Source organism: Cylas formicarius, unplaced genomic scaffold (assembly GCF_029955315.1).
Source record: "Cylas formicarius isolate icCylForm1 unplaced genomic scaffold, icCylForm1.1 PGA_scaffold_4__25_contigs__length_36172078, whole genome shotgun sequence".
Classification (NCBI taxonomy): Eukaryota; Metazoa; Arthropoda; class Insecta; order Coleoptera; family Brentidae; genus Cylas; species Cylas formicarius.
This window is the reverse complement of record NW_026844334.1, coordinates 20,257,652-20,284,600: the sequence shown is the minus strand read 5'-3', so window position 1 is coordinate 20,284,600 and position 26,949 is coordinate 20,257,652. Positions and strand designations below refer to the sequence as shown.

General features: G+C 34.5%; 2 protein-coding genes across 2 annotated transcripts in view; one reads left to right on the top strand and one right to left on the bottom strand.

Moving 5' to 3' along the window:
* Positions 1 to 26,949, top strand: part of LOC132701041 (uncharacterized) — a 180,091-nt gene that overhangs the window by 2,230 nt on the left and 150,912 nt on the right. The window lies entirely within an intron of this gene.
* Positions 2,803 to 4,916, bottom strand: LOC132700782 (MICOS complex subunit Mic60-like). Its single transcript, XM_060668310.1, has 2 exons — positions 2,944 to 4,916; positions 2,803 to 2,884 (listed from the first exon to the last, which is right to left on the bottom strand). Exons 1-2 carry the CDS (start codon positions 4,914 to 4,916, stop codon positions 2,875 to 2,877), a joined length of 1,983 nt encoding a protein of 660 aa, XP_060524293.1. The 3' UTR covers positions 2,803 to 2,874.

The window sequence follows — 26,949 nt, the reverse complement described above, 5'->3', positions numbered from 1 at the left end:
ATCAACTTTTTGTGAAGTATTAGAGATGAACGAAAGTAGATAAGTAAAACAAAGCTATGATAAGCAAATCCAATACAAAAACAAAAGCGAGAGAGACGTAAGAAAAAATGGAGTGACACAATGGCGAAAATTCTGAAGAGAAGAGGAAAGGACGTAAGCAGGAAACATGGCATACAATAAAAAAGAATGTTTAAAATATATGTAAACATAAATAAGATTTTATACACAGTGAGCACCTCCTATTATTACATATTGTGGAAATACTTTCTTAAAAAATAATTTAAATTACGGAAAAGTTTTTGGTTTTACGTTGGAGATAACGTCTAAACCGTTCTTGTCCGCTATTAAGTAAAAGTCAAACTCGGAGGAAAATGCCTTTCGCCTTGTGGGAAATCCGGAAATCCATGCAGATATACTTGATCCCTCGTCTGCGCTTTACCTAAGGTAGCTACGAAACGAAATTCGCACTGTCGAGATTTATTTATTTCAAACAAACTCAAGAAAGGGATGTTAATAATATTGTTAATATGTTGGGAAAAAATATGAATAAACTCCCGCAGCGACTCCATTGTATGATTTTCACGTAGTTGTAAAAGTTATTTCCAAAGCAGTGGCGTGAGAAAAATTTTAATGCGTTCTGAGAAACTAGCATGCATTGCAACAGATCATTCTGAATTTCCTTGAAAATACTCTTAAATATCCAAGAATTTTTTAGTTGCTAGTTATACTCAATTCAACCGAAAAATTAATCATGTTCTCGGACAACCAATTTTAAAGCTCCGCAAAATTTAGTAGAATTAATAATTTCTGATAAAATATATCCATTCTGTGACATTTCCATTAGGTTTCTGTATATTTACTCAATAAGCAGAATCTAATTGGGCCCTGCTATTGGTTACAATTATGAATGGGCCTTTTATAATTTTCACGTCTTTTTATTTTCAAACTTAAATGCCTTAGATCGGTGACCCCCATTTCCATTCAACCTTCAGTACCGTCAAAAAGTAAGCAGGGAAAACCATTCATTTTTTTTGTAAATGTCGTTACTAAAACTACAGGTATAACTTTTTCCTCTACTTGCACACCAGCCTTTTCAATAGTACGCAAGGGCCTACCTTTTCTTTTCTACGTGTCGATGTTTAAATAATCTTTACGCATTAATTAAAGACTACCTCCATAGTTCACGGTGTATATAAATTGTCAGAAATACATAACAACAGGAGCACATTTATTATTATTAGCTTTGTTCCAACCGCAGTTGGAATCCGGTTTGGAACTATTAATTCCTGTCACTCAACTGATTTTTTGATACGATGAAAGAAAAATTAGTTCTGACTGCGGTTAGAATGAAGATATTAAAAAAAAACACAGTAAAACACAAAACCGCTAGCAAATTCGATAGTATTTGGTGTTGCGCTGGGCTAACTGCAGCGAACTCACCTATTTAAATCACGCCTTTGGTTTAGACTTTAGACCGTTGAGGTGTGCTGCGCGGGTATTCGAAAGAGCGCCTGAGAGCATGTCCGTGTGACCCAGAACAACTATGCCTCATCGACAGCGCGCCTATAGATTGGTTATTCCACTGGTCGATTTTATCTACGCTTTCGGCAACATTTCCACTGCGTTTTTTTGTCATTATGACAATGCGAATGTGAAATAGTATGACTTTTATTGTTGATAAAAGAAAACGTTAGTTAGTTAGTTAGACTATAGACTATTTATTTATATCAAGGTTCTTAATTTTCCAAAGACCAAGAACATGCTTTAAGTTTTTTGTTTAATTATGATTAGGAGTTGAGATTTGAACGCGATAATGCACCAGTGAATGAATCAGAATCATTAAGAGCAATAATATGGAATCACCTCAAGGGAAGCAGTAAGCCTTTCCTCTTTCGATGTTCTCAACAGAATAGTGCTTTTTATTTCAATTTGATTTTAATCCGTAGAATTTCTGAGTGTTGAGATACTTACAAAGGAAGAGCCAAACAGCAATGATTATCATTTTTAATAACTGCCTAATATCGTGGAGACCTTCTAAATATATCCCCGTGAAAATATTTTAAGACTCGTAATATTAAGGTAAAATAAAGGGAGTAAAAGCGGCGAATGTTTTCGATGCGCCATTTTGAAAGACACAAAAATATTAGCGCAATAATGTGAAAACTCTACAAGCTGCTACTCATTTGCAATTAAATATTAGTGTCTCATCTAATTCCGAGTTTAATGCCATCCAACAGGTTGCTGCTGCTTTTATGGTAATGCCAGTGGCATGAATATACATGACCCAATAAAATATTTCATATTTTAAAAGCTTTGTGAATTTTGTGAATATTTTACTTTGAGCGTGAACTAAATGAATGTTTTTTTTTGTTTATGCCATAATTTTCTAATTTTTGATCTACCTAATTCTTGATCCTGTAGTACTTTCGCATTGCAACCCAACGAGGAAGTAAATGAAAGTGACAAACACCGAACATCTGTTCCCAGGAGAACGTCGTTCCCCAGTTTCAAAAATTTATTTTTTATTATTAATCTAAAATTATTTACCAATTATATTTGTTATTTTTGGAGATCACTGATCACTCAAAAGTTCATCGGATGATGTAATTGTTTGTAATATAGAGTCATTATTTTTGTGATCATTGAAGTATTGAAATGGACGTAACGATTTTTAATATAATATAAATATTAATTCTTTAGTCGTCACTGGAAAATCCAGTTTTTAATGGAACTAAAACAAATAAATTTGTTGACTTTCTATAATATTACAAGTACATCAAACCACTAGAAGCTGCGTACGCCATTAAGGAATTCGCCGCTTGCTGCGCCTCCAGCAATATTCGGGCTTCATTCATCCATTGACTGGCCACGCACCTAGGCGCGCCTTGTAAAAGATTCATGTATTTAAGGGCTTGAGAAAGGTCCCCGCGATCTAACCAATACCTCGCCCGCTGTAAAATTTCGTGCGTGTTCATTTTGCTAAAGTCAACCAGTTCATCGTTTAATTCGGCGCGCGAAATGGAATTTGCAGATCCGACCAGCAAACATGACTCGAGATAGGACAACATGTGGATGGGCAATGCGGCTCCTTCAGCAGGCACCAATGCTACAGTTTGTGCAACTCGTGCTACTTTAAAAAATCGATCCCTCAAAGCGTCTTCCGGATAAACTCCCCTTTGCCTTGCTTCGTGGGGGATTTCTTGGATAACAATACAAACCACCTCGTCGTTTGGCGCTGCTGCTTTCAAAACGGCATTTATTTCAGGCTCCAACGGTCTTATTTGATCTTTCCAGGGTATACCAGGGCACCCGACTCTCATTGCTCGCAACAACGATTGGCAAGCGCTCCACAAAACCTGAGATTGTTTCGACGATGCCTGCGCCTCATTTCTAGCTTTGATTGCCTCATCTAATCCACGCAGTTTTCCCGCTATGGCAGCTAATTCCGTTTTGTACTTACATCTTTCCCGTTCTAGTAATTCGTCAAATTTTGTCGACAGCATTCTACTGATTTCCAGTTCTTTTATTCTCACTGCGTCGCCTAATTGTTCGTTGAAGACTTGTGACTGCTTCTGCAGTTGTATTTTTAACTCTTCGTCGTTTTGCTTTTTCAGTCTCAGCAATTGCTGCTGAAAGCATTCTGTTAATTTTCTTCTGTCCTGCTCTATAGCCGCGCAGATTTGAGCAATGGACAGCGGCTCGTAGTCTCCTTTGCGGGCCGCTTCAATTGCGTTGTCGATCTTGTTCTGCAATATCGTTTCCATTTTAGCCAATTCCTTTTGATAAAACAATACGTTCGCGTAAACGTGCAATATGAACAAATCAAGCTCCTCGTGATTAAGTTTTAGTATTTTCTGAGCCAAGTCGACGTTTGGAAACAAAATTTCCAGTTCCTCCGAGAACCGTTTCCTGGCCTTCTCCACTTTATCCCAGTATTTTTCCGTTACGCCGCCATGTTTCAACTCGAACTCCATCTCCAACCTGGCCGTTTCCAAATCGCTCTGAATTTTGGAAATTTTATTTTCTATGATGAATTTCGTATTTTCTGAGCCGACAAACTCCGTTTGCGTAATCAGATTTTTGAGTCGGTTGATATTGTCCGTTGCTTCTTGTGCTTTTTCTTGCGCCCGTTTGATGCATTCATTTTTTGCTTTCGTTTTGTTCCTTATATTTTCCCAAACGTCTGTTTGGACGTCGTTTATTGACGTGTCTATTATGTGTTCCACGTCCTGATTGTAGCTATACAGTATGCGGATTGAGTCGGCGTACGCGTTTACAGCTTCAGCTGCGAAACTGCCGATTTGTTCCTCCAGTTCGGCGAGGTACCGCGCGTCATTTTCACGTGGTTTCGGTTTAGGTTCCCCTTTGATTTCAACTTTCGGTTCGTCTTTGTCTTCTTCTCGTTGTTCTACCCTTATTTCGTGGTAACGTTCTGGCAGTTTCGCGAGTTCGTCTGCAAGGGCGGGTACGATAGGGGTTGGCGCTTTATATTCTTTAGACGCGGGAAAATCGTCCCCCGTTTGTAAAAGCTGCGCTTCTTTACCACCGTCACTGATGATACCGATTAATGTTTGTTTGGCATTGGCGTAGATTATCGATAAGTTGGCGCCATCTAACGTTTTAAAAAGAGGTTTCGCTATCGGAAAATGGTCTTCGAATTTGCTCCTAAAATTGGGATCATATTTTGCGTACGCTAACGTAGCACCAGCCGCAAGCGTTGTTGCGCCCAGGGCCATCATCAGTTTTCTACCGCCACCCCCGTCGCCACTTGTTTTAGGTTTGTCTCGATCCGGTGGACATATTTTACCTCTGCTATTGTGACGAACCCCTACGAGGCCACTCGAGATACCTTTCGTTGTGTATGCGTGCGCGAGCCATCGGCGAAGGATTTTTTGGGCGATTTTTAACGTCAACATTTGATTACTTAAATGTCAATCTGTCAGCCGACTTCATAGGTAGTTCCATGTTTGTCTAGTTCTGGTGTCAAGAACCACTTCATCTATTTAATTGAAAATGGCTCTGGTAATGCAGCGAATGTGGATTTTGTGAGGCCAATTTTATTTAAGGTGAGACGGATAAAAGTGGGCAGTAGTTGTTCGAAAAATCGTAGCCGGGCGGCATTGTTTAGCTGAGGTTTTTTTAAAACGTATAATTGATTTTCTTCGCTAGTTTCATGATAAGTCCCACGCACGTTAAGGTATTTGGGTGGTGCAATATGTTTCCGGAATTTTTTTAATATCTACGATTACTTAAAATGTTATAACTAACATATGCATGTTTTGTTTGTTTTATTCAACAACGTCGTTAGTATAAACCAAATAGGAATTTTTTAGTTCTCGTAACAAATGTAGTGGTTGGAAAATTATCATTTTTCATAAAATCGGTTTTATATTAATACTGAAATTAAAACGAATAAAGCATACACTAGGTGTATATTGTAACAAAAACAGTAATTTATTTTAATTAATGAAAGATTGTATAATACTGATATGCACATTGCAAACGGAAAATTTAATAAAAATACGCCGGTATTGTTCATTCCGAACAAAAACAATTGAATGCCGTCGGAACACACATTTTGATTGATAAATTCGATTTCAAACCGAACAGTCAAGCGAATTGCGTTTAACATTTTTTCAGATAACTAGTTGAACGCAATTGTATTTTAGAGGGAAAATTGAAGAGATAAATATTCATAATTTATTAACGGCGCAGCTTTATCTACGCCAGACAGTTCAAAAAATTGAAGTAAAAATATAAAACGTAAAAGTAAAGTTGGAGTTTCAATTATTTTCAAATAGAAATTTTGAGCGGATTTACGGCCACAAACCACAAGTCAGAAACTACCGTTGCAAACAAAACAGAAATAATTAAAGTGTTGTTTTGATGTGCGGTCTCTGTAGACTCCTTTGTTAAAAGCAGTAAATTTGCTGACGTCGTTTTCACTTTCCATGAACGAACGACTTTATTTGAATAAATTTTTACTAATTTTTAGAAAGTGACAAAGAGAAACCATTTGTACGGGTATTATAAATAAAGGTAAGAGTGTGTTATTAAAATAAATTGCATTTCTTCAGGATAAAATAATATTTTAAAATTATGAATTTTATAATTGCAGTTCTAATAATAGCCTAAAGGATTTTCTAGTGGTCTAAACAATACTGAATATACTATAAATTATCAAAAATTCATCGAAAATTGCTCAGGTTCATTCCTTATATACGCTTACTGTTCTGGGAGAAAGTATTACTTTTAATAAAATTCATAAATTTTGAAATTTGTCTTTTTTGCAGTGGAGAAAAAGATATCTAGATCTATTATTTCTAAAATTGTAAATAGCAATTTTGTTCTGTGCTACATTCCTGACTGCTAGCACTCACACTATATATGATTTTAGTATGGTATAAGATATTTTTATATTGTCACGCAATTGTATAATTAAAAATAGTTTTATAATCTTAGATATCACTTTGCTACACTATTGCGCTATACTGTCGGTATGTATGTCTTGTGGTTCGAAGGATGTTGGTTAGCTGAATTAATAAACAGAGCTAAAAAATATTACATTCTTATATTGACTTTGCTGCTAATGCTTTTTGTTATATAATATTCATTTATTGTTTTATGAATAAATTGGTTCAGAAATTACTTTCACGTGTATAACAAGTTTTTGAGAAATGAATGAGTTTAACTGAACATTACCATAAATAAATCAACTTGTTATGTTATTCATAGAATTGAAGACGCAAATTTGTTTGGAAAATCCAGATTTAGGTATCAAAAATGAGTTGAAAATCTTTCAAGAGAGTATAGAGTTAAAATGCAATAACGAACTGTCATACAAAAGTTTGTTTATTAACCCATGTAGCAACTATTTTGCTCCTTTGATACGCTCATGAGACCGCCAAAATTAAACAGTGACATTCGACAATTTATACTTAAACAAATGGAGCATTGCAATAACATCCTTGCATTAAACTTCCATAATTCTTTACTGTGGTAGATGATTTGGAAGTTCGTTTTAAGTTGAAGTATTGCTAAATTTTAATTTCGCACACATATGCTTATACGTATACACTTCCGGCATGCAGCTAATGCTTGGTTACAAAACTTTACTTATTTTGAATTTAAACGAATTAAAAAATATATGTTTAGCTAAAGCGCGATGATATCGCAAAGTAATTAGGGGCAAATTTGACGGAACGCGTATACGAAAGTTAAAAATCATAAGGTGTATCGTTGCAACCGAAACCAGTAACAATATAAGAAAACCTTGGACAGTTTTTAAAGTGAACGTAAAACGTTATTGAAAGGTCAACAACATTATTACTTGCGGTACCGATGTGATTTTGCACTGACAGGGCTTCCGTTGCTTAGAAGTGTTTTATTAATATTTGTAACGCGGATGTGAACGGAAACCTATACCTGGTCTATTCCGCTGGAGTATAGGGCTTTTATTAAATGTAGGTAGAAATAGATGAAACTAATCAAATCCGTACTTCTCTTCTCATAAAACACTACAAAAGATAAGTGCCACAAATGTTCTTCCATCCATTATTCAAATTGCCGTCTTCATTTTTTCACTTCCATTTATACAGCAACCATAGATGGGTTTTCTCTCTTTTTTGGTGGGTATTTCATAATATCAATGCTACTTTTTACAAAACTTCTGGATTCCTGCTGCGAAATTGCTGACGTTTCGCCAATCATCCTGTGGCTTCTTCAGAGTTTGACTGAAACTGTTTTAGTATTACAGTAGCCTGTGGGAGTTTCTTTGAAAAATATCAATGCTATATTCATCAACTTCTAGGTCCGATGTTACTTTGTTTCTTAATCGGGGTTTGCCTGTGGTGATACTTTCCGCAAAAAATTTTGGTGTCATCGACTTCTATTGGTTTTTATATCATTTATTATTATCTCGTTCTTTGTGCACTTCTGTATTGGTTAGTAAGTATTCGAATCTTTTATAGGTCCAGCCTCTCAGATTTTCTTTGATAATCTATATTGGTTTCATGTTGAGATGTTAGCATAACTAATTTCTTAATTATATAATTATTTACTTTCTGTTTGTTACCATGATATAGTATTTATTTAACTATATTTAGTAAATATTTAATCAAGTTCCCACATCAGTCTCGCTCAAACCTTCGTCAAAAATTTAGAAGTTGGCATCTGTCAGGCGGGTGAATTAAACCGCCAAGCAACTTCAGTTAACCCGGTAACCCGGCCGAAAATGGGAACGATCCCGAAGTTATTACGCAGGATTATCTCCAATGATGATTGCGTCGTATGATCCGGGAAACCAGAATTTCTTGGGCCTAGGGGATGTTGTATTGCCATAAGCAATATTGAGGTCCCTGGCGTAGAACTGTGCCCCGGATATTGAGAACTTCTAGGTACACGTATAAGCCAGAGTTTAGTTCAATAAATGAGATTAATTGAAGATACGATTGCATACCATAAAAGTGAGAACTGTAGCGAAATCCAAGAGAAAGCTGTAATATAAATCCTAAGAAATAAAAATTTCCCTCAAAGTTGAGAGAAGTTATTATTTTGTGATTCCACTGACATTAAATATGGAACCTGAGAAATATAAAATGAAGTAATTAGATCTGTGGACACGTAGGCGAAGACCAAGTTAATGGATTAGCAGCGAAGAAGTTGTCTTCCGCCATACATGAATATTTACGACACATTAAATTACACACGATTGAGTTTAAAGCAATTCGTGTCTATATATACCTATTTGAGTGATGTGGAATCTGAGAAAGTACGAATTGTAGAAAATTGGCAAATTGTTAAACATTTGAGTGAATTTAGTTGGTATTTTTAACACTATTGATGACGCACTTTTGCTTTTTGGGATATTTTGCTCGCTACCTCACTAGAAATATGACCCAATAGTGCTGTATAATTGATAAAGGTAAATTGTCTTAAAAATATATATTACAAAGACCAAAAAACATTTTTCAATTACCTAGAAATTTCTGAAAAACGTTGGCCGTTTAACAAAATTATTTTTTCTACCTTTAGGAGTTCCTGCCGAGCATAACCAAAACATCTTTCTTATATTGGGTGTGGTGTGTCGAAATTGATGCCAAATATAAAACTTTTTTTTGATAAGATATATATTCAGGTTTCCAGTTCACTTGAGTTTAAAAAATAAATACCCAAACTTTAGCCTGTTACATACGTGAGGGAAAAAATTAAAAATAGTTTTAATGACTAAGGATTGGTTTTTAAAAAGTTTTTTAAAATTCTCTTCTTTAATATTATATTTTTCATATTCAGGAATTGCTACACGTATATACAACGACATTAAAGATTAGTACAATTTCTTTCAAATTATCCTTTCGAAAAATTTAAACTAAATCAAAAGTAGCTGTCACTTTCGGCCACAGACGATCTCAGGATCAGTTCCTCATGGCAACATCAAATGAACAAAATTTCGGTTAGTAATTAACTGCAAGTTAATGTTTATATATTTTTGAATGTTACTTAGCGAATACTTTGTTGAATTGTCTTTAGAAGCACGTGCATTGGAACTACTTTAAATTGAAAATATACTTTAATATAGACAGATTATAAAAGTTTCAACGTATTGTTATAATTTATGCATGGTTTATATTAATTTAACCTAATTTAAACTAATTTAACCAACAACATCAACAATGATAATCCCGTAACGCGGATAATCAAAAACACTTTTTCACAAATAAAGTGGCGGTTAACTTTAAGTTTATTTGAGATTGAAGAGGTGCGCTTAATGCAAATTAAAAATTTCTTTCGCCTATTTCGAAATGGAATCGGGGTTTAACGAATTTATCCGTCTAGAGAATATTTGCGGAATAGGGTAGCGACTAGCAATAAAAAAACCTTTAATCAATTAGTTTCCCGCTGTGATTAAATGAAAAAAAAATCCTAATCGCCTTACTGCTTTCAGCCTGTGGGCCAATATTAAATTTCATGAAGTCGAAGTGATAAAATTTTCTACCCGCTATACCTTTTTTGCGTCAGAAAACGGTTTGGAATTTTCCGAGACTCGCCTTGAAATTTAATTAATCTAGGCAGACTTATTTACGTCGCCCTGCAGAAAAAAAAACATTATCGACGTTAGCTTTCTTTTATAGAGGCAAGGAAAAAAGCGTGTCATAAATTTTAGCGTTAGCTTCTTGGGTGGGGGATGTTTTACGACTGTTTAACCAGACAACCGTCTCGTAATGAGGCAAACTTGAACGTATAGGCAATGAAAATTTATTTTATGGCCATTGTTTTTGTGTTGCTAAATCCGACTTTCTTTGTTGCCAACAGCTTTTCCATTTGCCTAAAATGTTGGCCAATAATTTCTTCCCATAATTTAGTATCGATCAAGCTTTAATGCTTTTAACATATCACTTATGTGAGCGTAACACCTACTTAGGTTTTAAGATTGTAAAGCGAGAACCAGAGTTTTCGGGATTAACTGTAGTAACAGTAATAGTAAATTATCAAAGATTTTTGGAAAAAAAAGTATGTATTTTTCTTACTTGCTTCAGCGCCTTAATGCGTCTTTGACATGGTGTTTTAAATGTAAAATTGGTTTTAGAGTACTTTTTAATAAATTTAAAGTCAATTAGTCAAAAAAAAGTAATGCGTCTCAATTTGCGTATTGCCTTTTACAAAGCTAGCAAAAGTGGCGAAATAAAAAAAAATATCCAGGATTTTCCATTCCATGGCGTTACCACATTTTCGAATTAAATATCATTAATTTCTAACCTGCGATTATAAAAAAAACAACGAGATGAAAACGGGCTGTAACAAAATTATTGCCGTCTCTCCCCGACAACGGAGTTATTTTCAGAATGGTTCCTGAGGAAGAGAAGCGATTGCATATTTATCCATGCTGATTTGTTAATCTTTAATAAACTTTCGTATTTTTCGCAACACCGATGATATTTTCCACCCTAAATATCGAAAGTTTGCCGTTATCTGTTCATTTTCGCACAAAGAAGTTGTTTAAAATTTTAGTAATTACCCTATATAAAACTTACTGAAAAGAGCGTAGGAGCCGTCAATTTAAAGACACGACGTATAGAATTTTTTTGTTCAAATTTGGGTTTCAAAATTATAACAGGTAAGAATCCAATGCAATATTCAAAAATGACAAGTACAAAAGAACAAAAATCTAATTATAACAGTTATTGTAACCCAGTTGAAAAGTAAGTGCAGTAAAAAAATAAAAATCGATTGTTTTAATTCATAAAATATTTTTAATTCGTAGTATGCAAATTATTATTATTGACCAAATTCACACAAATTCTAAATTTTTCTTAAAAGTTGAGTGCATTTTTTTGATAAAGATGAACATTTTTTTTGTTTTTCCCTACAAGTTCAAGGTACAGGATGTTTCATAAACAAATTTGCGTTACTCATACAATAGTGTACAAAAAAGGCTTTTTTCCGCAATTTTTTTGTTTATTTCCTTTTAAAAAATACTTTTTAATTTTACGAAATAATGACGTCGTCTATGAATATTTATTCAAATATGAAATGGATTTTGTTGGATAATGATTTAAAAGCTGTGCGCGCTTGATAAATTTTGTTCATGTCAGGTAATGCAATTTTGCACACAACTCGACGTAGGTGTTTAAATAGGCACATTAATTTAGAAAATTAAATTTTTGTTAAATGTTGTTTGCAATTTGTCACTGCATTCCAACATTTGCTGTGGGCAGCGGAGTTTGTGGTGGAATTCTCTTATCGCTCGTCCGTAGTTTTATTAGGCAAAGCATATTCCTTATACAGGGTGGACAAGGTGTGTAGGTCGGAAAAAAAACATATACTGGGTGACAACGACATTACTGTCTACGGCGACATTTCAAAATGACTTGAGATCAAAATATCCAATTTTATGAGCTCATAAAGTTGAATATTGTGAACATTTATAGCATGAAGATAATTCAATTGCGTTTCCGGTTTTACCGGAAAAAACCTCAACTTTATGATTTTAAATAGAACGCCCTGTATTTTGTAAATATTTTGAAATCACTAAAAAAATTCTAAACAACTTTTGTTTAACGTACATTTTTTTAATAATCCTTTATTCAGTCAGAAACATATTATAATTATATTGTAATACACTATTACACCATCTAGATCTGATTTTATGTAACTTTCTAAACACTACATTAAGCATTGGTACCGAAATCATTTTAACTGAATTATCTAATAATAATCTAATGTAATATGTTCAAGTTTTCACGTCAAAAATCAATTGTGTTTAAAATACAGCCGTTGAAGAATTTACCACAATACTTAATACATAACATTTTTATTTTATGAAAAAACAAAGTAATCCAGAACAAAAAATATTACGGTTCAAAACCCAATTTAATAAAATTTTACAAACAAAATTTGACGCCATTTTAAAAAAATGCAGATATCGCGAATCCATTTTTCAAACTTTCAATATGATATATTTAACTTCTATAAACTCCTGCAAAATTGAAAACAAAATACCCTTTTTACGTTGTTAACAATCCTTTTGCACGAAAATCAATAAAATAGTACATTCGCCTATAAACAATCATACGCATCGCGTAGTTGGCTAGGGATTCAAAACAAAAGAAAGGACAATCTAAATTTTGCCGGTTATGGAAACCGCTTCCCCTAATAAGTAATATATGGAGTGAGTGTATGGTTTCTTAGAATTGTGGCATATTTTTGAATGCCCTTATTTCAAAAACTATTGATTTTGGACACACAATTCAATTGTTTTTATGCTACAAATGTTCACATATTCAACTCTATCAACATACTAAATTGCATATTTTTAGCTTGTCATTTTGAAATGCTGCCATGCTGCGCATATTTATGAAATTTGCCACTAGTCGGGGATTCGGAATGGCGGGTGCTACAAACTAAATCTTTAAGGGGCTGATTTATCTTAAGAATTGACAACAATAAACCATCTGTTCTTGTTCCTCCTAAAACTGAAAAATGTTCTTCAATAGTTGATATGGTTTTCCTACTTAAATAATTAAATGGTTTAAAATCTGCTATTGGCAAGTCGAACATGTAATGCAGATAATGTAAACTGAACCAACAATCAAGTAATCAATAAAACAAAAATCAAAGTTTTATTTAAAACAAGTTAGTTGGCTCCATGCTTAAAATATTATATTTAGAATTATTAATGATTCAAACAATCTGTCTTAGTATAGCTTGGTATAGTATTTCTACTAGTTATTTAAGTAGTGTATGATTTTCTTTAGTTTGACATGCGAAGCCGAGGATGACTGCTGTTTTGAATTGAACATTTGAAAAAATTCCATTTCCTTATAAGAAATTAAGTATGACCACTACCCTAAGGTGTAAGGTTGAATAATGTTTACAACTCGAATTTCCTCCATCCTTTCTTATTTAGTGCCATTTTAGTTGCTTCCATTATCGCTAGTCCTCTTTCTATTAGTATATTCGCTATGTTCTGATCCCATGTTAATTGCGGTCTTCCTCTATTTCTTCGTCTGAATCTTCTCGCTTCCCAAATCAGTTTTGTTGGTCTCTTTTTGTCAATTTTTTTTTAGGTGTCCGTACCATCGTAGTTGGCATTTTAACATTTAACTTTAAAGAAATAAGTGAATTTTGCTGCCTTGTTTTTTATTAACACTCGAACTATTTCTAAATTCGTATGATTTTCTAGAACTATTGTTATTGTTGAGATTGTTATTTTTTACGATATACGCTAACATTTTTGAGTATGTTATTTCGCAATACGTTATATGTATACGTTACTCTGATTTAGATCTGCATTCTTCTTTTTTTTATTAGATGTTTTTAGCTTACCAATAAACAAATAGATCTAATGACCTCATCTTCCTAATTATTATCGATAACATCTCAGTTTTGTCATAATAGATTATCTCTAAAAAAAGGCGCAACGATTGTTGATGCTACAATATCATGTTTCATTCAGTTTAATGTTATAATTATTGCAATATTTTTTATATAACATGTATAATAAACAGGTAATTATTATTATTATTTTTTATAATTTGTTTTGCTTAGAGCGGTTTTATTTTATGGTGCCGTCTTATGGGTCGAAGGACCATGGGGGCTTTTAGACGAAACAGTAATCGCGAAGAACTGTTCCTAAGACTCAATGTCTTCAGCACAAGCAGCACAATCGGACAAGACTAGAGCTAGAGGCCGACAAGCGTCGATTCAAGGTTTAGGTGCGGTCCTGCAGTCCTCAATTGTTAGCGCAATTTATCAATATACATAGATTGTAAAGTGTTTGAACGGGGTTGACTGGAATCAGGAGTGAAATCGGTTCGTATTCGTGCTGTTTCTTTCGTGAACAGCGAGCTCACCCGAATTATCCTTTATTAAACGTGTAACACATTTTACAAGAACCTGCCATAGTCATATGTGGATCATCTGGTTCGTAACAATAATTCGAACGAAGAATTACAGAATGACCAAATTTACTTGGAGCCGCAATTCACAATAGAATTTTTACGAATGTCTTTCAAAAAATTGATCTCAGACGCTTTAACTTTATTGGGTGTTTTAATTTCTATGTCACACGAATTTGAAACTCGTGCACATTTTTTATTCAGGTTACAAGTCTTGTCCAGGAATCGTGTTTTAACATTTTCCATGTTTCTTAACGATCAACATTTTTACCACGTCGTTAGCTTTCCAAAATATTTTTAAGCACCCGCTCGCGCACAATTAAGCACAGCCGGCAAAAAGTATTCCGAAAAATCTCATAAGTTGCCCGTGAAGTACAGCGCTAACTCAAACGGAACTTCGCAATATGTTTTGCCGTTTTTTTCCCCGTACGAGCCGAAATCTAATTTGATCGGTCGTGAATAACGACCCACGTAATTTCTAGACTGTGATAAATTAGGAAATTTGCAACACGGGGCTAACCAACGGCAGCGATATAAATTATTAATATGACCTGAATTGTGGCCTCTGGTTCAGATGTGAAAACAATGAGCTTAGAACCATTAATTCCCGTGTTTTTGTGTACACATTGTAACTTTTCAACCCCTTGGCTGGCGTTGTACAACCCTTCAAGTTTTTAAGCGACGTGAAAGCAGCTTATCCAGCGATGGTCCTTCATAAATTAATGCTCTCTGTGAGCTCTTGCAGTGTCAACAGATAAAGAGAATAACATTGGACCGGACGCTTATCGGGCTTTAGACATTTTATTGGCGATTTGCGTATACCCTTTGTTCTCCCTAATAAAGTCCGTTTTTATAGCTCCCCATTTTTCAGTGTTTGATAAAAAGAGATGCGTCGAAGGCGTAGCGGCAGATTTACAATTGGTTCGATTGAGACTTCACGCTTAAGTCGATTCTCCCAAAAAAATTGAATTGAACCCACCTCACCTCAACATTTCTTTTTATATACTGCTCTTCTCTATAGGACATCTAGGTCACTTTGCTCTCCTATATTTTCGGGGAATAGCACCATCTATAGATGGAAAGAAGGCAACTACGAATCCTCATCTCCTAGTGTTTGGAATATTTTTTATTGCATCTTGTAAATTCCAGGACATTAATACCAAAGTGCAATCGACTTTTGCGACGGTTTGATCAGTTTTTGTGTACAAATTGGTGTGCGATTGTCCGGAGAGTCTTCAATGGATGAGGTAATAATTATAAACCGGATATTGAAACTAAAATTCCTCTAATTGCCACTTGATTTTAGCGTCGAGCACATTTATCAATCTAAATTCCTTAACATAACATGATACAAGAAATTAAGAATTATAACAATTAAGTAACCTCTATGAAATGGAAGAAAAATGACTTTACGAAGTTTAAATCTTCTGAGTACTAAAAAAATGCGTTTATTGTTAAAGTGGTTAACAAGGATTTGTTGATAAAACAACTGAATTAATCTACAGCACCATTAAAAAACGAAAATTTAGGTATTTCGAAATCTTATGGCTTGGAAATTTACGAGAATGGTTAAATTGCATATCTTCATTATCATATTCTAGGGAGACATCATCCCAAGAACAAACAGCCCAGTTTCTCTCTTGGGAATAGAACCGGTTGTGCAAGTTATTAATTTTTTTTATTTTTTATTTATTTTCACGACGTATTTTTGGTGGACCTACCCCGGATTAGCGCTAGATATATCCCTACCGCTGACACTGCGAAAAATGTAGATGATTTCATAGGAGTGACGTATCATGGGTCCGATTTGAAGGCAGATTCATTGATTATTAAATGTGATTTGGAAAATCCGATGAATTCACTAGATTCCCTTCTCACTACTTGAATATAATGTCGTGTATGCAGTTAGTTATTAATTAAATTTAATAATTTTTATACCCTTATCTTTCCTGTTCCTCCCTTTGATTTTCTGTTTTAATTTCCACAAACCGTTAAAGTAAGTTTCCATCAGGTGCCGTAAATATTAACCTTTGTCTGTTCTTTACTGTATATCTTACGTCCTCATAAAACACACATCCTTGGCCATCAATTCTCGAAAAAGGCAAAGGCTATTTTTAAATTAAATTTAGGAAACAAAAATCGGCTCTTAGTTTCGTATCAAATGTCATCAAACTAAACGGCAAAGGTTTTTCGTCGAAAAAATCTTTTCCCCGGCTAAAAGCAACAGTAATTTGAAATTTTGAAAAATGGTTAAATCGATTTCAGAACGCCTTTCGAAACCTATTTCAGCTTAAAAGCATGCAGTTTACGCGACCTTTTAGCCGCTACAACTTTATATCGATGTACTGGCCCGGAAATTGAGCTAACAAAGTGAATCAAAGAACTGTGGCAATCCCTGTTATTCGCAAGCATATCAAAAACGTAAAAGAAACTGATTCCAGTGGGTGGAATTGAATCAATACGATCTTTTCGGGGCTGAGAGTGCTTGTAATGTGAAGTAAACGAAAAACCAATTTCAAGTCATTGTAAATTAAAAAGTCGGTTTTCTCTTAAGAAGTGCAAAATTTTGTATTTTTAAGTAAAATATTTTTCTTGTTCTCAACGTGGTTAAGATAAGAATTGTTGTAGATAGGAAATCTGGTATAGGAAAAAATTGCACATTTCTAGGGATTCAAAAACACCATCTCGCAGAGCACATATCAAATAACATTTTTACCAAAGTCAACACATCTCAGCTTGGTAAAATTTCGGCTTAGGAAAGTGACTCATGCTGCTTGAAAATGTAATACATATAACAATGCAGTTCTAAAGGGTGATTCAATAAGGGTTTCCACATTAAAATAATAAAACAAAACTTGGAAGAATATAAAAATATACAAACATTTTCATTTGCCATTTTAGATTAATGTATTACAATTAGGTATGAAAGATGATGTCATTCAAATGACCCCCCCGCTACTCATGGGGCATGACGTAATTCGTTTATCACTTTTTGACAAAATTCAGGTTCTATGCCGGCTATTTCGCGTCTAATCTCCTGTCTCAGCTCTGGAATAGCTTTTGGTTTGTTTCTGTACACTCTGTTTTTTAGATACCCTTTTAGATCACATGATCGCGGCGGCCAATTGATATCGCCGTTACGTGAGATAATCCGACCAGGAAACTTGCCCCGCAGCAATTGCATCGTTTCTCTGGATGTGTGACAAGTGGCTCCATCCTGTTGGAACCACAAATCTTCAATGTCCATACCTTCCAACTGCTCACAGAAAAAATCAGATATCATGTTTCGATAGCGAACACCATTAACCGTAACAGCTTTCTCCGCATTATCCTCGAAAAAAAAAGGGCCAATTATTCCTCCGCACCAAACAGTTACTTTTTGAGGATGTATTGCTTTTTGAACAATCTCTCTTGGATTTTCTAATCCCCAAAAACGAGCATTGTGTTTGTTTACAAAGCCACCAACGTGAAAATGTGCCTCATGGCTAAAGATGATTTTCTTTGAAAAATGAAACCTTGTTCTCGTATCCATTCTGCAAACACGCGGCGCTCTTGATGATCTCGAGGTTTCAACTCCTGAATTATTTGGCTTTTATATGGGTGGAGATGTAAGTCTTTTGTTAAAATTCGCTGTGTGGTTGAATAACTAAGGCCCACTTGCTGCGATCGATGATGAATCGATGTGTTTGGATCTTCGGCTACACTATTGTGAACAATGGCAATATTTTGTTCTGACCTACCTGCACGAGCACGTTGTGGGACGTTGAGGTTAGTTACAGATCCAGTTTGCTCAAATTTTTGAACCACATTCCAAATTGTCCTCTCAGAAGGTCGATTTTGCGCGCCGAAATGGATTAACAAATTGTAGTAAAATAAACGGCAAATTACCATCAGTAATTAAAATATATCAAAAATATCCGCTCTTTCCTAAACCCATGCCTAAGATAGACGAAACGCCCGGCTCGCAAAACTGAGTACTTAAAGTGACACTTTGTGACGTAGTATATAATTGTAGATTTTAGTGCAGAGAACAGAAAAAGTTACTATTTAGAAATCTTCCGGATTCCTCCTGCTTCAGTTGTTTGCTGAAGTTTCGCTAATCATCCTGCTAGCTTCTTCAGTTTCAGTTAAGCTCTGAAGAAGCCAACAGGATGATTGGAAAAACGTCGGCAAGTATGTAAGCTTGTAAATAGTATTATAAATAATGGAAGTTTCTCAGAAAAAAAGTTTTTAATTACATCTTATCATCGGCTTCTGTTAACTAATAGAAAACTTAATATTGCCGATTTAATTAAACTGATTTTGTTCAAAACTTCGGCTCATTCGAGAACAATCGATCAACCTCTTCTTTTGAAAGTTCCGGAGAATAGAGTCGGGTGCGGGAACATTAATTACAGTATGTTTAAGATGTTGCGTAGCTACGGAATACTTGATACCCCCAACATTAGACGAATGCGTTTAGAGATTTGCCGTTTTGATTAGACTAGAAAATTAAATACGTTGACTACGAAATGTACGCATCAACTAAGACCTTTTGGGTTAATATCAAATTGATCGCGTTTCAAATTCCAACAGCTAGATAAATTTCCCGCGGATATGGAGATTTACAATGTCGAGGTATATAACCGGGCTTGGCAATTTAGGTTTCAAAAGCGGGAAAATGGAAGTTGAATCCGTGTATGAATGGGGATTACAAAAAAGTGATGTTCCGTGCGAAACCATTCGCTTTTTGACGTTACAGAGAGGATCGCGTATCGAGGTTGCCAACATTTCCTGACGTGATTATTGTGACTTTGGTTCCGTAATTTGGGTGCAGCCCGTTTTGACTGATTTTATCATTTGATGCCTCTGAACTATTTACAGCAATCTGCTATAATATACTACATAAAAATATGTGAAATGGCAAGAATAAAATATTGTCTAATATGTGACGATCATTTAGACTAGGATAAAGATCTTAGTGGAAAAGAAAATTGGAAAATAGTAACCAAAGATCGATTTATGACATCGCTATTTTAAGGGATGCCACGACGTTGAACTACCAGAGATATTAAACAGAGCACTATATAGTAGCCAAAGTTCAAAAAGTTCCAAAAAGTAAAAAAAAACAGCTCTACCTTTCCAAAATATCTTATATCCATAAACAACCATTAAGTACGATTTAAACAGATACGTTTCGTTAACATAGAAAAATTATCATGTTCATCTAAAACTAAGAAACAATGTCGAAATTTATTATTGTTTAAATGATTGGATATTGAATCTGCCTAGCTTGGACTAGTCAATTACTCAAATAAAACCTCCTACATAAATAGGTATAATAATTGCAGAGAAAAAAAGGAACTTAAACTGCAAGAAATGGGAACCTAGAGATATGACCCACCCAAACTAGCCCAACGCATATACTAAATACCTATTGGGATTTAAAATTCAAAATTTATTTAAAAAACCAACTTATGTTTTACACGCGCAGATCTATAGAATGGCTTTTTGATATAATATAGGGATTTATAGCATTAGGCCGGCACTACTTATATTTCAAAAAAGAAGCACAAGAATATAAAATTTTAGTTAATAGCATAATAGAGTCTAATAAACAGTTTTCTTTAATACAGAGTTAAATTAACGAAATTTAATTGAGTGAATTTTTAATACAAAATGGTAATGAAAGAAGGAGCAAATCACAAAAAAGTTCAAATTAAGCTGTAACCAACTTCCTTAGCTTTTTTCGTTGTTAAGTATAGCAGATTTAAATATTGCAATGGTGCAGTTTTGTAATTTTTACAAACCAAATTAAAAATATAGATCGACTGGTAATAACAGTCTTAGACTAAAAAATAAAAAGAGTATCAAACAATTATTATTGATAACCAACGAGAGCAGTACAATTTTCGATGTAACCTTATGCCCAATAGCAGGAGACAGGCGGAACAGCTTATCGCAGGGATGGACCACGGAAACAGGAACTTCGGTTTGTACGTCACGTTGCAGCATCGCCCGCCTGCAGTTCTCCAGTTGTTACTTGTATGGAGAGGGACTTCGCACCCGAATAAACTTCGATGAACGGACGTTTTCATTGCAGAAACGTCACTAACAGACTGGGATTTCACCTTATTTTGCGTGAAAATTAACTCATTTTGCCGATAGAGTAGTTGCAAAATACGTATTTAGTTAAAAACTTGTTGAAATTGTCGTTGACAAGTGTGTGCTATCGAATGTGGAAATGTGTAATATAATTTTATAAATTAATCACACATGCTCAGTTTTATCATAAATTTTGTTTTTTTCGACAGGAGCATTGATATACATACGGTCTGTCGCATCACCGCTTTATTCTATGATGTTTCCTGAATATTGCCTTTATATTTTTTATCTACCTTTAATTGTTAATTGAACAAAATTTTTGGAAATTAGAAGGGTTGTATTTTTTTAAAGCCATCATTAAAATTTTCAGGTGCTATCATTCAAAGTTAAGAAATTTTGATATATTTGTTTAATAACTCATCGAACATACACTGTCGAGCAAAAAATTTAGGCCACTTAAGAAATTACAAATTTTTGGGAAAAAAAAGTTTATATTGCCTTTATATATTTTATCTACTTTTAATTGTTAATTCAACAAAATTTTTGAAATTACAAGGGTTTAATTTTTTTAAATCCATCATTAAAATTTTCAGGTACTATGATTCAAAGTGAAGAACTTTTTTATATATTTTTTTAATACACTGGCGAGTAAAAAATTTAGGCCACTTAAGAAATTACAAATTTTTGGGAAAAAAAAGTTTATATTGCCTTTATATATTTTATCTACTTTTAATTGTTAATTCAACAAAATTTTTGAAATTACAAGGGTTTAATTTTTTTAAATCCATCATTAAAATTTTCAGGTACTATCATTCAAAGTGAAGAACTTTTTTATATATTTTTTTAATACACTGGCGAGCAAAAAATTTAGGCCACTTAAGAAATTACAAATTTTTGGGAAAATATGTTTTTAATGTTTTGTAATTAAATTAACGAGTAACAATTAACAATATTGAGAAAACCTGAAAATTAATAACTTGTATTCCCTCCTATTGCGTTTATGACTCCTTGTAATCGACATGCTTTGAATTAAATAACCGATTACGTTCTGACCGCTGTTGTTCCATTCCTGCATTAGCATCTCTCAGCTCTTGGGCACTTCTTGAAGCTGTGTCTCTCTGTCTTCGAATACGTCGTCCCATCTCATCTCATACATTTTCGATGGGATTCATGTCTGGACTGAGTTTTGGCCAAGCAAACTGTCTCATCGAAATTTTGACAGTTCTAGCGGTGTGAAGTCTAGCATTATCGTGCATAAAAATGCCATCTTCGCCCATAGTGATTATTAAAGGTATAGCATGATTATCTAGCATTTCCGTAATGTACCTGTGAGTTGTCAGAGAGCCATTCTGTATAAAGACCAATTTTGTGCGTGCTTCCGAACTGATTCGTGTCCAAACCATAACCGAACCACTACAATGTGGAAGTCTTTCATCAATATAACCTGGGGCATATCTTTCTCCGGGTCTCCTCCATACACTCCGACGTTCATCTGACCCAGTGAGGCAAAAACGGGATTCATCAGAAAGCAGTACCTTGCTCCATTCATAATCATCCCAGTTTAAGTGATTTCGGGAAAAAGTTAATCTTGCTATTCGATACCGTCGGTGCAATGGTGGCCCTGTTAGCACGAAGCCTTCTTGTAACACTACATTCGCTAACATTAACCTCATAAAGTTGATTTCGAAGCCAAACAGCAAACTTGCGGACATCAAAAATCGATCAACTTTTTGGTTGGTGATGCTTCTTTGATCAAATCCTGGTCTTCTAGTGATCAAGCCAGTCTTCTCGTAGCGTTGGTATACCTTTTGTACAGCCCACAGATTCCTGCTAACAATTGCAGTTTCCCGTTTTCCTCAACCATCTTATATTAATGCTACAATTCTAGCTGCAACGATAGGATCTAAAGGCATTATGACCTGTTAAATATACACACCTTAGATTTAAAATACATTATACTGGAAAGCATCTAACCCTAGAATTTTTAATTAGGCCGAAATTACGTTATTTCATATAAAGTCGAAACTACACTGACAAAAACTGACAAATTACAAATATCTCCATCCACATTTGTAGGGAAGCAAATAATTCTCTGCCTACTAGACCGACGATTCGTTGATAAACTTTTTTTCTTTTCGATATCTAAATTTTGATTATTTTGTTACCAACACTAAATAGAGGATAATTTAAAGGCGCTTGTGATTTCTACATTATCTATGAATACTAGGAGATTGCCGAACTTCCATAGTATTCACTTTATTTTAAATTACACAACGTCTACGGAAGTTTTATCATTACCTGTTATCAAGTGTAGACTCGCGTAGTTGTGTTATTTAAAATAAACTAAAGACAATGTAAATTCGACAATTTTTTAGAATTTCTATTGAATCATTGTCCAACACCATTATGCTCACTCCCTACATTGTTCGATATTAAATGCCGCCGCAATACTTCTGAGCAAGAGTGCCAAAACAATTATTTTGTTCGTGGAAATGGAAAAAACTGAAAACGGATATACCATTTCCGATAAAGAAAAAATGTAAATTACAAAGTTGTATATTTAGAAAAGCTGCTGATAATGCTCTGTAGCGTATCTACGTAAACAAAACTAAATGGCTAACTTTGATCCTACAGTCCAAAATGGTCGATTTGAGTGATTATTTTGAAACATTATTTGGAAACATCTATATTACGATTTTTCATGTGTCGTGTAGCAAAGATGCAAGACATTGTACCTGTACATCTCATAATTGTATACAAAAATGAGCAAAGACAGCCACATACGTGTAGACTCGAGGTTATATTTATAGTACACGAGTAAATACAAAACTCAGTGACTAACGGGATAGTCCCACATTTAACCGTAAAACAATTCTGTTGTATTACTCACACGTAACAGTACTAATGGATGGGTTATTTTAAAAATGTCGGCCTCCCGGTAACCTTCTGAGCTCGGTTGCTGTGTAACTGCGTCCGGTATCCTTACTAACGCAATAGTAGGTGTAGCAGCACTAAAACGGAATCGTACAGCTGCCCACGTTTTAAACTTTGTTCACATTCGAAGAAGCGGAATTAACTCGGAAAGCGAATTTGCAGAGATCGTTAACTGGATCTCGGAAGTATCTTCGATTGTTGTTGAGAGGGAATTTATTTCGCAACGATGAGCCTGAAATAAAATTAAACGGCGGAATTATCATTTTATTTGCAGATACGCTTCACAGTCGGGGGTAAAGGATTAACACCTAAATAATAGCAAATACCGGCAATAGAGATAAAGAGGGAAGGCAAACATTTCAACTTGTGAAGTAGAGAATTGGCGGAGAAAATATTGTTTAATCTAGTATATTTTTGTATTAATATGAATTAAATCTTATAGAAAAAATAACTAGTTCAATTCAAACCGATGTTTTCTGGATCATGTAGGGCATCTTAGTGCATTTTACTAATTGACAGAATTGATATATTTATAGGAATCTGGTTCAAAATTATTATTATTTATTATTATCACTATTTAACACAAAAATAATTATTTAATTTCTTCTATATAAATAAAGAGTTTGAAATGAAAGATCAGAAATTTTCCAAGAAATCTGTGATTTGGTCAAGATTTCTCTGATTTCTCGTGTTTTGCCAAAGAAAACAAAATCAAACAGCTTTTTGGATCCTTCGCCAAATTGATGATTCAGGGTAGGCTTTCTGACTGAAAAGACTAATTGGAAGTCGAAACAAGCCATGCGAAAATGTACTTTACTAGTTTTCTAGTCATGAAAACTGTTCATTTTTTCGGTGTCTTTTGCATTTGCCTTTTTCTTTTGGCTCTTGCATTCGACTTTGCACTAATGAAATTGGGTTCTAAGGATTCACCCCAACGTATTTCGATATTTCTGAGTCTCATCAGTTTGGCAAAGAAGATAAAGAGATAAGTAACGAAATACATTTACCAAGGTAGCAAAGCAAATAGAGTTTAGTAAGTACCTAGAAAACTATTAAAAAGAAAATTTTGTTTTGCAATGTATTGCTGAAAAATTTGTGAAAATCTTTCTTTACCATTATCTTGAACGCCCTGCGAAAATAAAATGGAAATAGGTTAACATGAACTTAAGACCTTTTCGATCTACTCCATACCATCGGGAGTCGTTACAGTCTAAACATTTTTTTTATAGTCCTCAAAAATAACCTTTTTAGCGAGCGTGCGAGGAAAGGCCCTTTCCACACTATCCTTTGTATGGGAAGACATTTTTCGCGGATTAGTTTTGCTTAGTTTACTTTAGCCAAAATGTCCCATTTTTAATTTTGGCGCAAAAATACACCTCTACCAAATAGGTTTTATTTAAGGCACTTTCAGTTCGTCACTACAAACAAAACGTTGTCATAAGTTTTCGATAAAATTGCGCCAGGATATGTTTATGAACTTTTTGGCGATCGCATTGGGTTTATGTCATTCATATGAAGTTTTTTGTGGTGTGTATAGAACTTTTGCTGTGCAAAAGTCTGTTAATATAAACAGACAAACAACAGAGGTTGTGTAATTAATTATTTCGTTTAAATTATGCCGAGCAGGACTGATGCCGTGAGTGTGCATGACGTAATTAATTTTTTATCACAGCTTGCACAGTATGTCCAAATCAGTACGGACCATTTTTTGTCCTAACATCCTTATGCCATTAGAGAGAATATACCGAGTAAATTAAATGTCCCTCCCAAGTGAGAAATTATTGACAATTTGGTGTATAGGCCTGCTTCATTTGATATAATAGGTTAAGGAGATTGCACAATAGTCATTAGCAAAAGTTGCACAGAAAAGTGTTACATAAAATAAAATGAATATTAATCATTTTATTATTTATCGCAGGAATGGGCAACTAAAAACTTTTGCGTTACATTTTACAAGATGGTTATTTAAAGGTTTTTTTAATGGAATGTTTTGGCAATACATCATCGGATGGTACGTTGAAATTTTATTTTAGGCTAGACAGTTTTTGTGGACGAAATTCGTTCATTTGTTATCCTGACAACTGTGGATTACCTATTTTCGACTTCCACAAAAATAAATACATATTTTAAGTCGTTCGTGGAGCAGGCGTAACATTTTCAACGGTTACGTTCGATAACAAAAATTCCAAAGTGATGTCGCGGATTACGCAGCTTTTGTCGCAAGTAGGATTTAATGGAATGGAAACTTGAAGATTTTTAGCGCTGAATATAAATCGAAAAGCGCAATTTGCAAGTTAAAACCATGTAAATTTATTGCCGAGTTTTTTCGACAGTACCCAGGTGCTCTTGGTAATTCTTATCTTGGGACGCTAGACATCGCGTTCGCTATCGGTAACATTTTAGTGGTGGTCCTATTCCCATCTTATTTGCGTTGCGGGTTTAATTAGAGAAAATAAGTATTTTGTTTGGTTTTATGCATGGAAAGTACGTGGCTTTAAAGAACAGCACTACACTGCTAATTTTTCTAAATAGCTCGCTTTAAGAAAGATGTTAATTATTATTACAATTAAATTAGGACAAAAAAATGTTCAGTTTTTCACAGTTATTTATTACTTTATGACAGTTATTTTGACAACACCTTTGTCAATTACAAAAAATGATAATATTCCGATGTCCATATATACGAGGGGGTACCCATAAAAAACCGGAATTGAATTGCCGCTCGCAGAGCTTGTATAGTACACAGTCATAGTACATAGTCATGGTGCTATGGTTAGTCGTCGGGTCAAATCAAACATCAAAACGATGCTGATTTGCTTTTTCGACATCAACGGCGTAGTTCATGCAGAGTTCGTTCCACCAGGTGAGACCGTTAATCAAGCTTTTTATCTGGAAGTTTTAAGAAGATTGCGCAACAGTATTCGTCAAAAAAGATCCGATTTGTGGAGGACAGGGGACTGGTTCTTTCACCACGATAATGCACCTGCACACACAGCCATTTCTGTTAAGCAGTTTTTGGCTAAAAATGGCATGGTTCCTCTGCCCCATGCACCTTACTCTCCTGATCTCGCTCCGTGTGACTTCTTCTTATTTCCACGTATGAAAAGGGATATGAAAGGACAGCGATTTGACAACATTGAACAGGTCAAGAAAAAAACGAGGGATGAGCTATGGGCTATAGCCAAAGATGAATATAAAAAATGTTTCGAACAGCGGAAGCACCGCTGGGACAAATGTATTACTCGTAATGGAGAGTATTTTGAAGGGGATAAGGTCGTTCTGTGATTTTCAAAACAATATATAGTTTATAAAAAATGATTCCGGTTTTTTTGGGTACTCCCTCGTATAATCAGGTAGTACCTAATAGATATTAATTACCGGTGTAGGGTTATAAACTTAAATTTAACAACGGAGTCGCATTTAAATCCAATTCGTCATTAAGTAATAGATTTGAATATCTCATGTTATTAATCTCCATAGCTTTCAACAAATTTATTTTTTTGCCCTGTGTTTCATTATGTAAAATATCAAAATT

Excerpts from the sequence above, each read along its gene's own strand:
- LOC132700782 (XM_060668310.1), bottom strand. The coding sequence starts at position 4,916 with ATGTTGACGTTAAAAATCGCCCAAAAAATCCTTCGCCGATGGCTCGCG.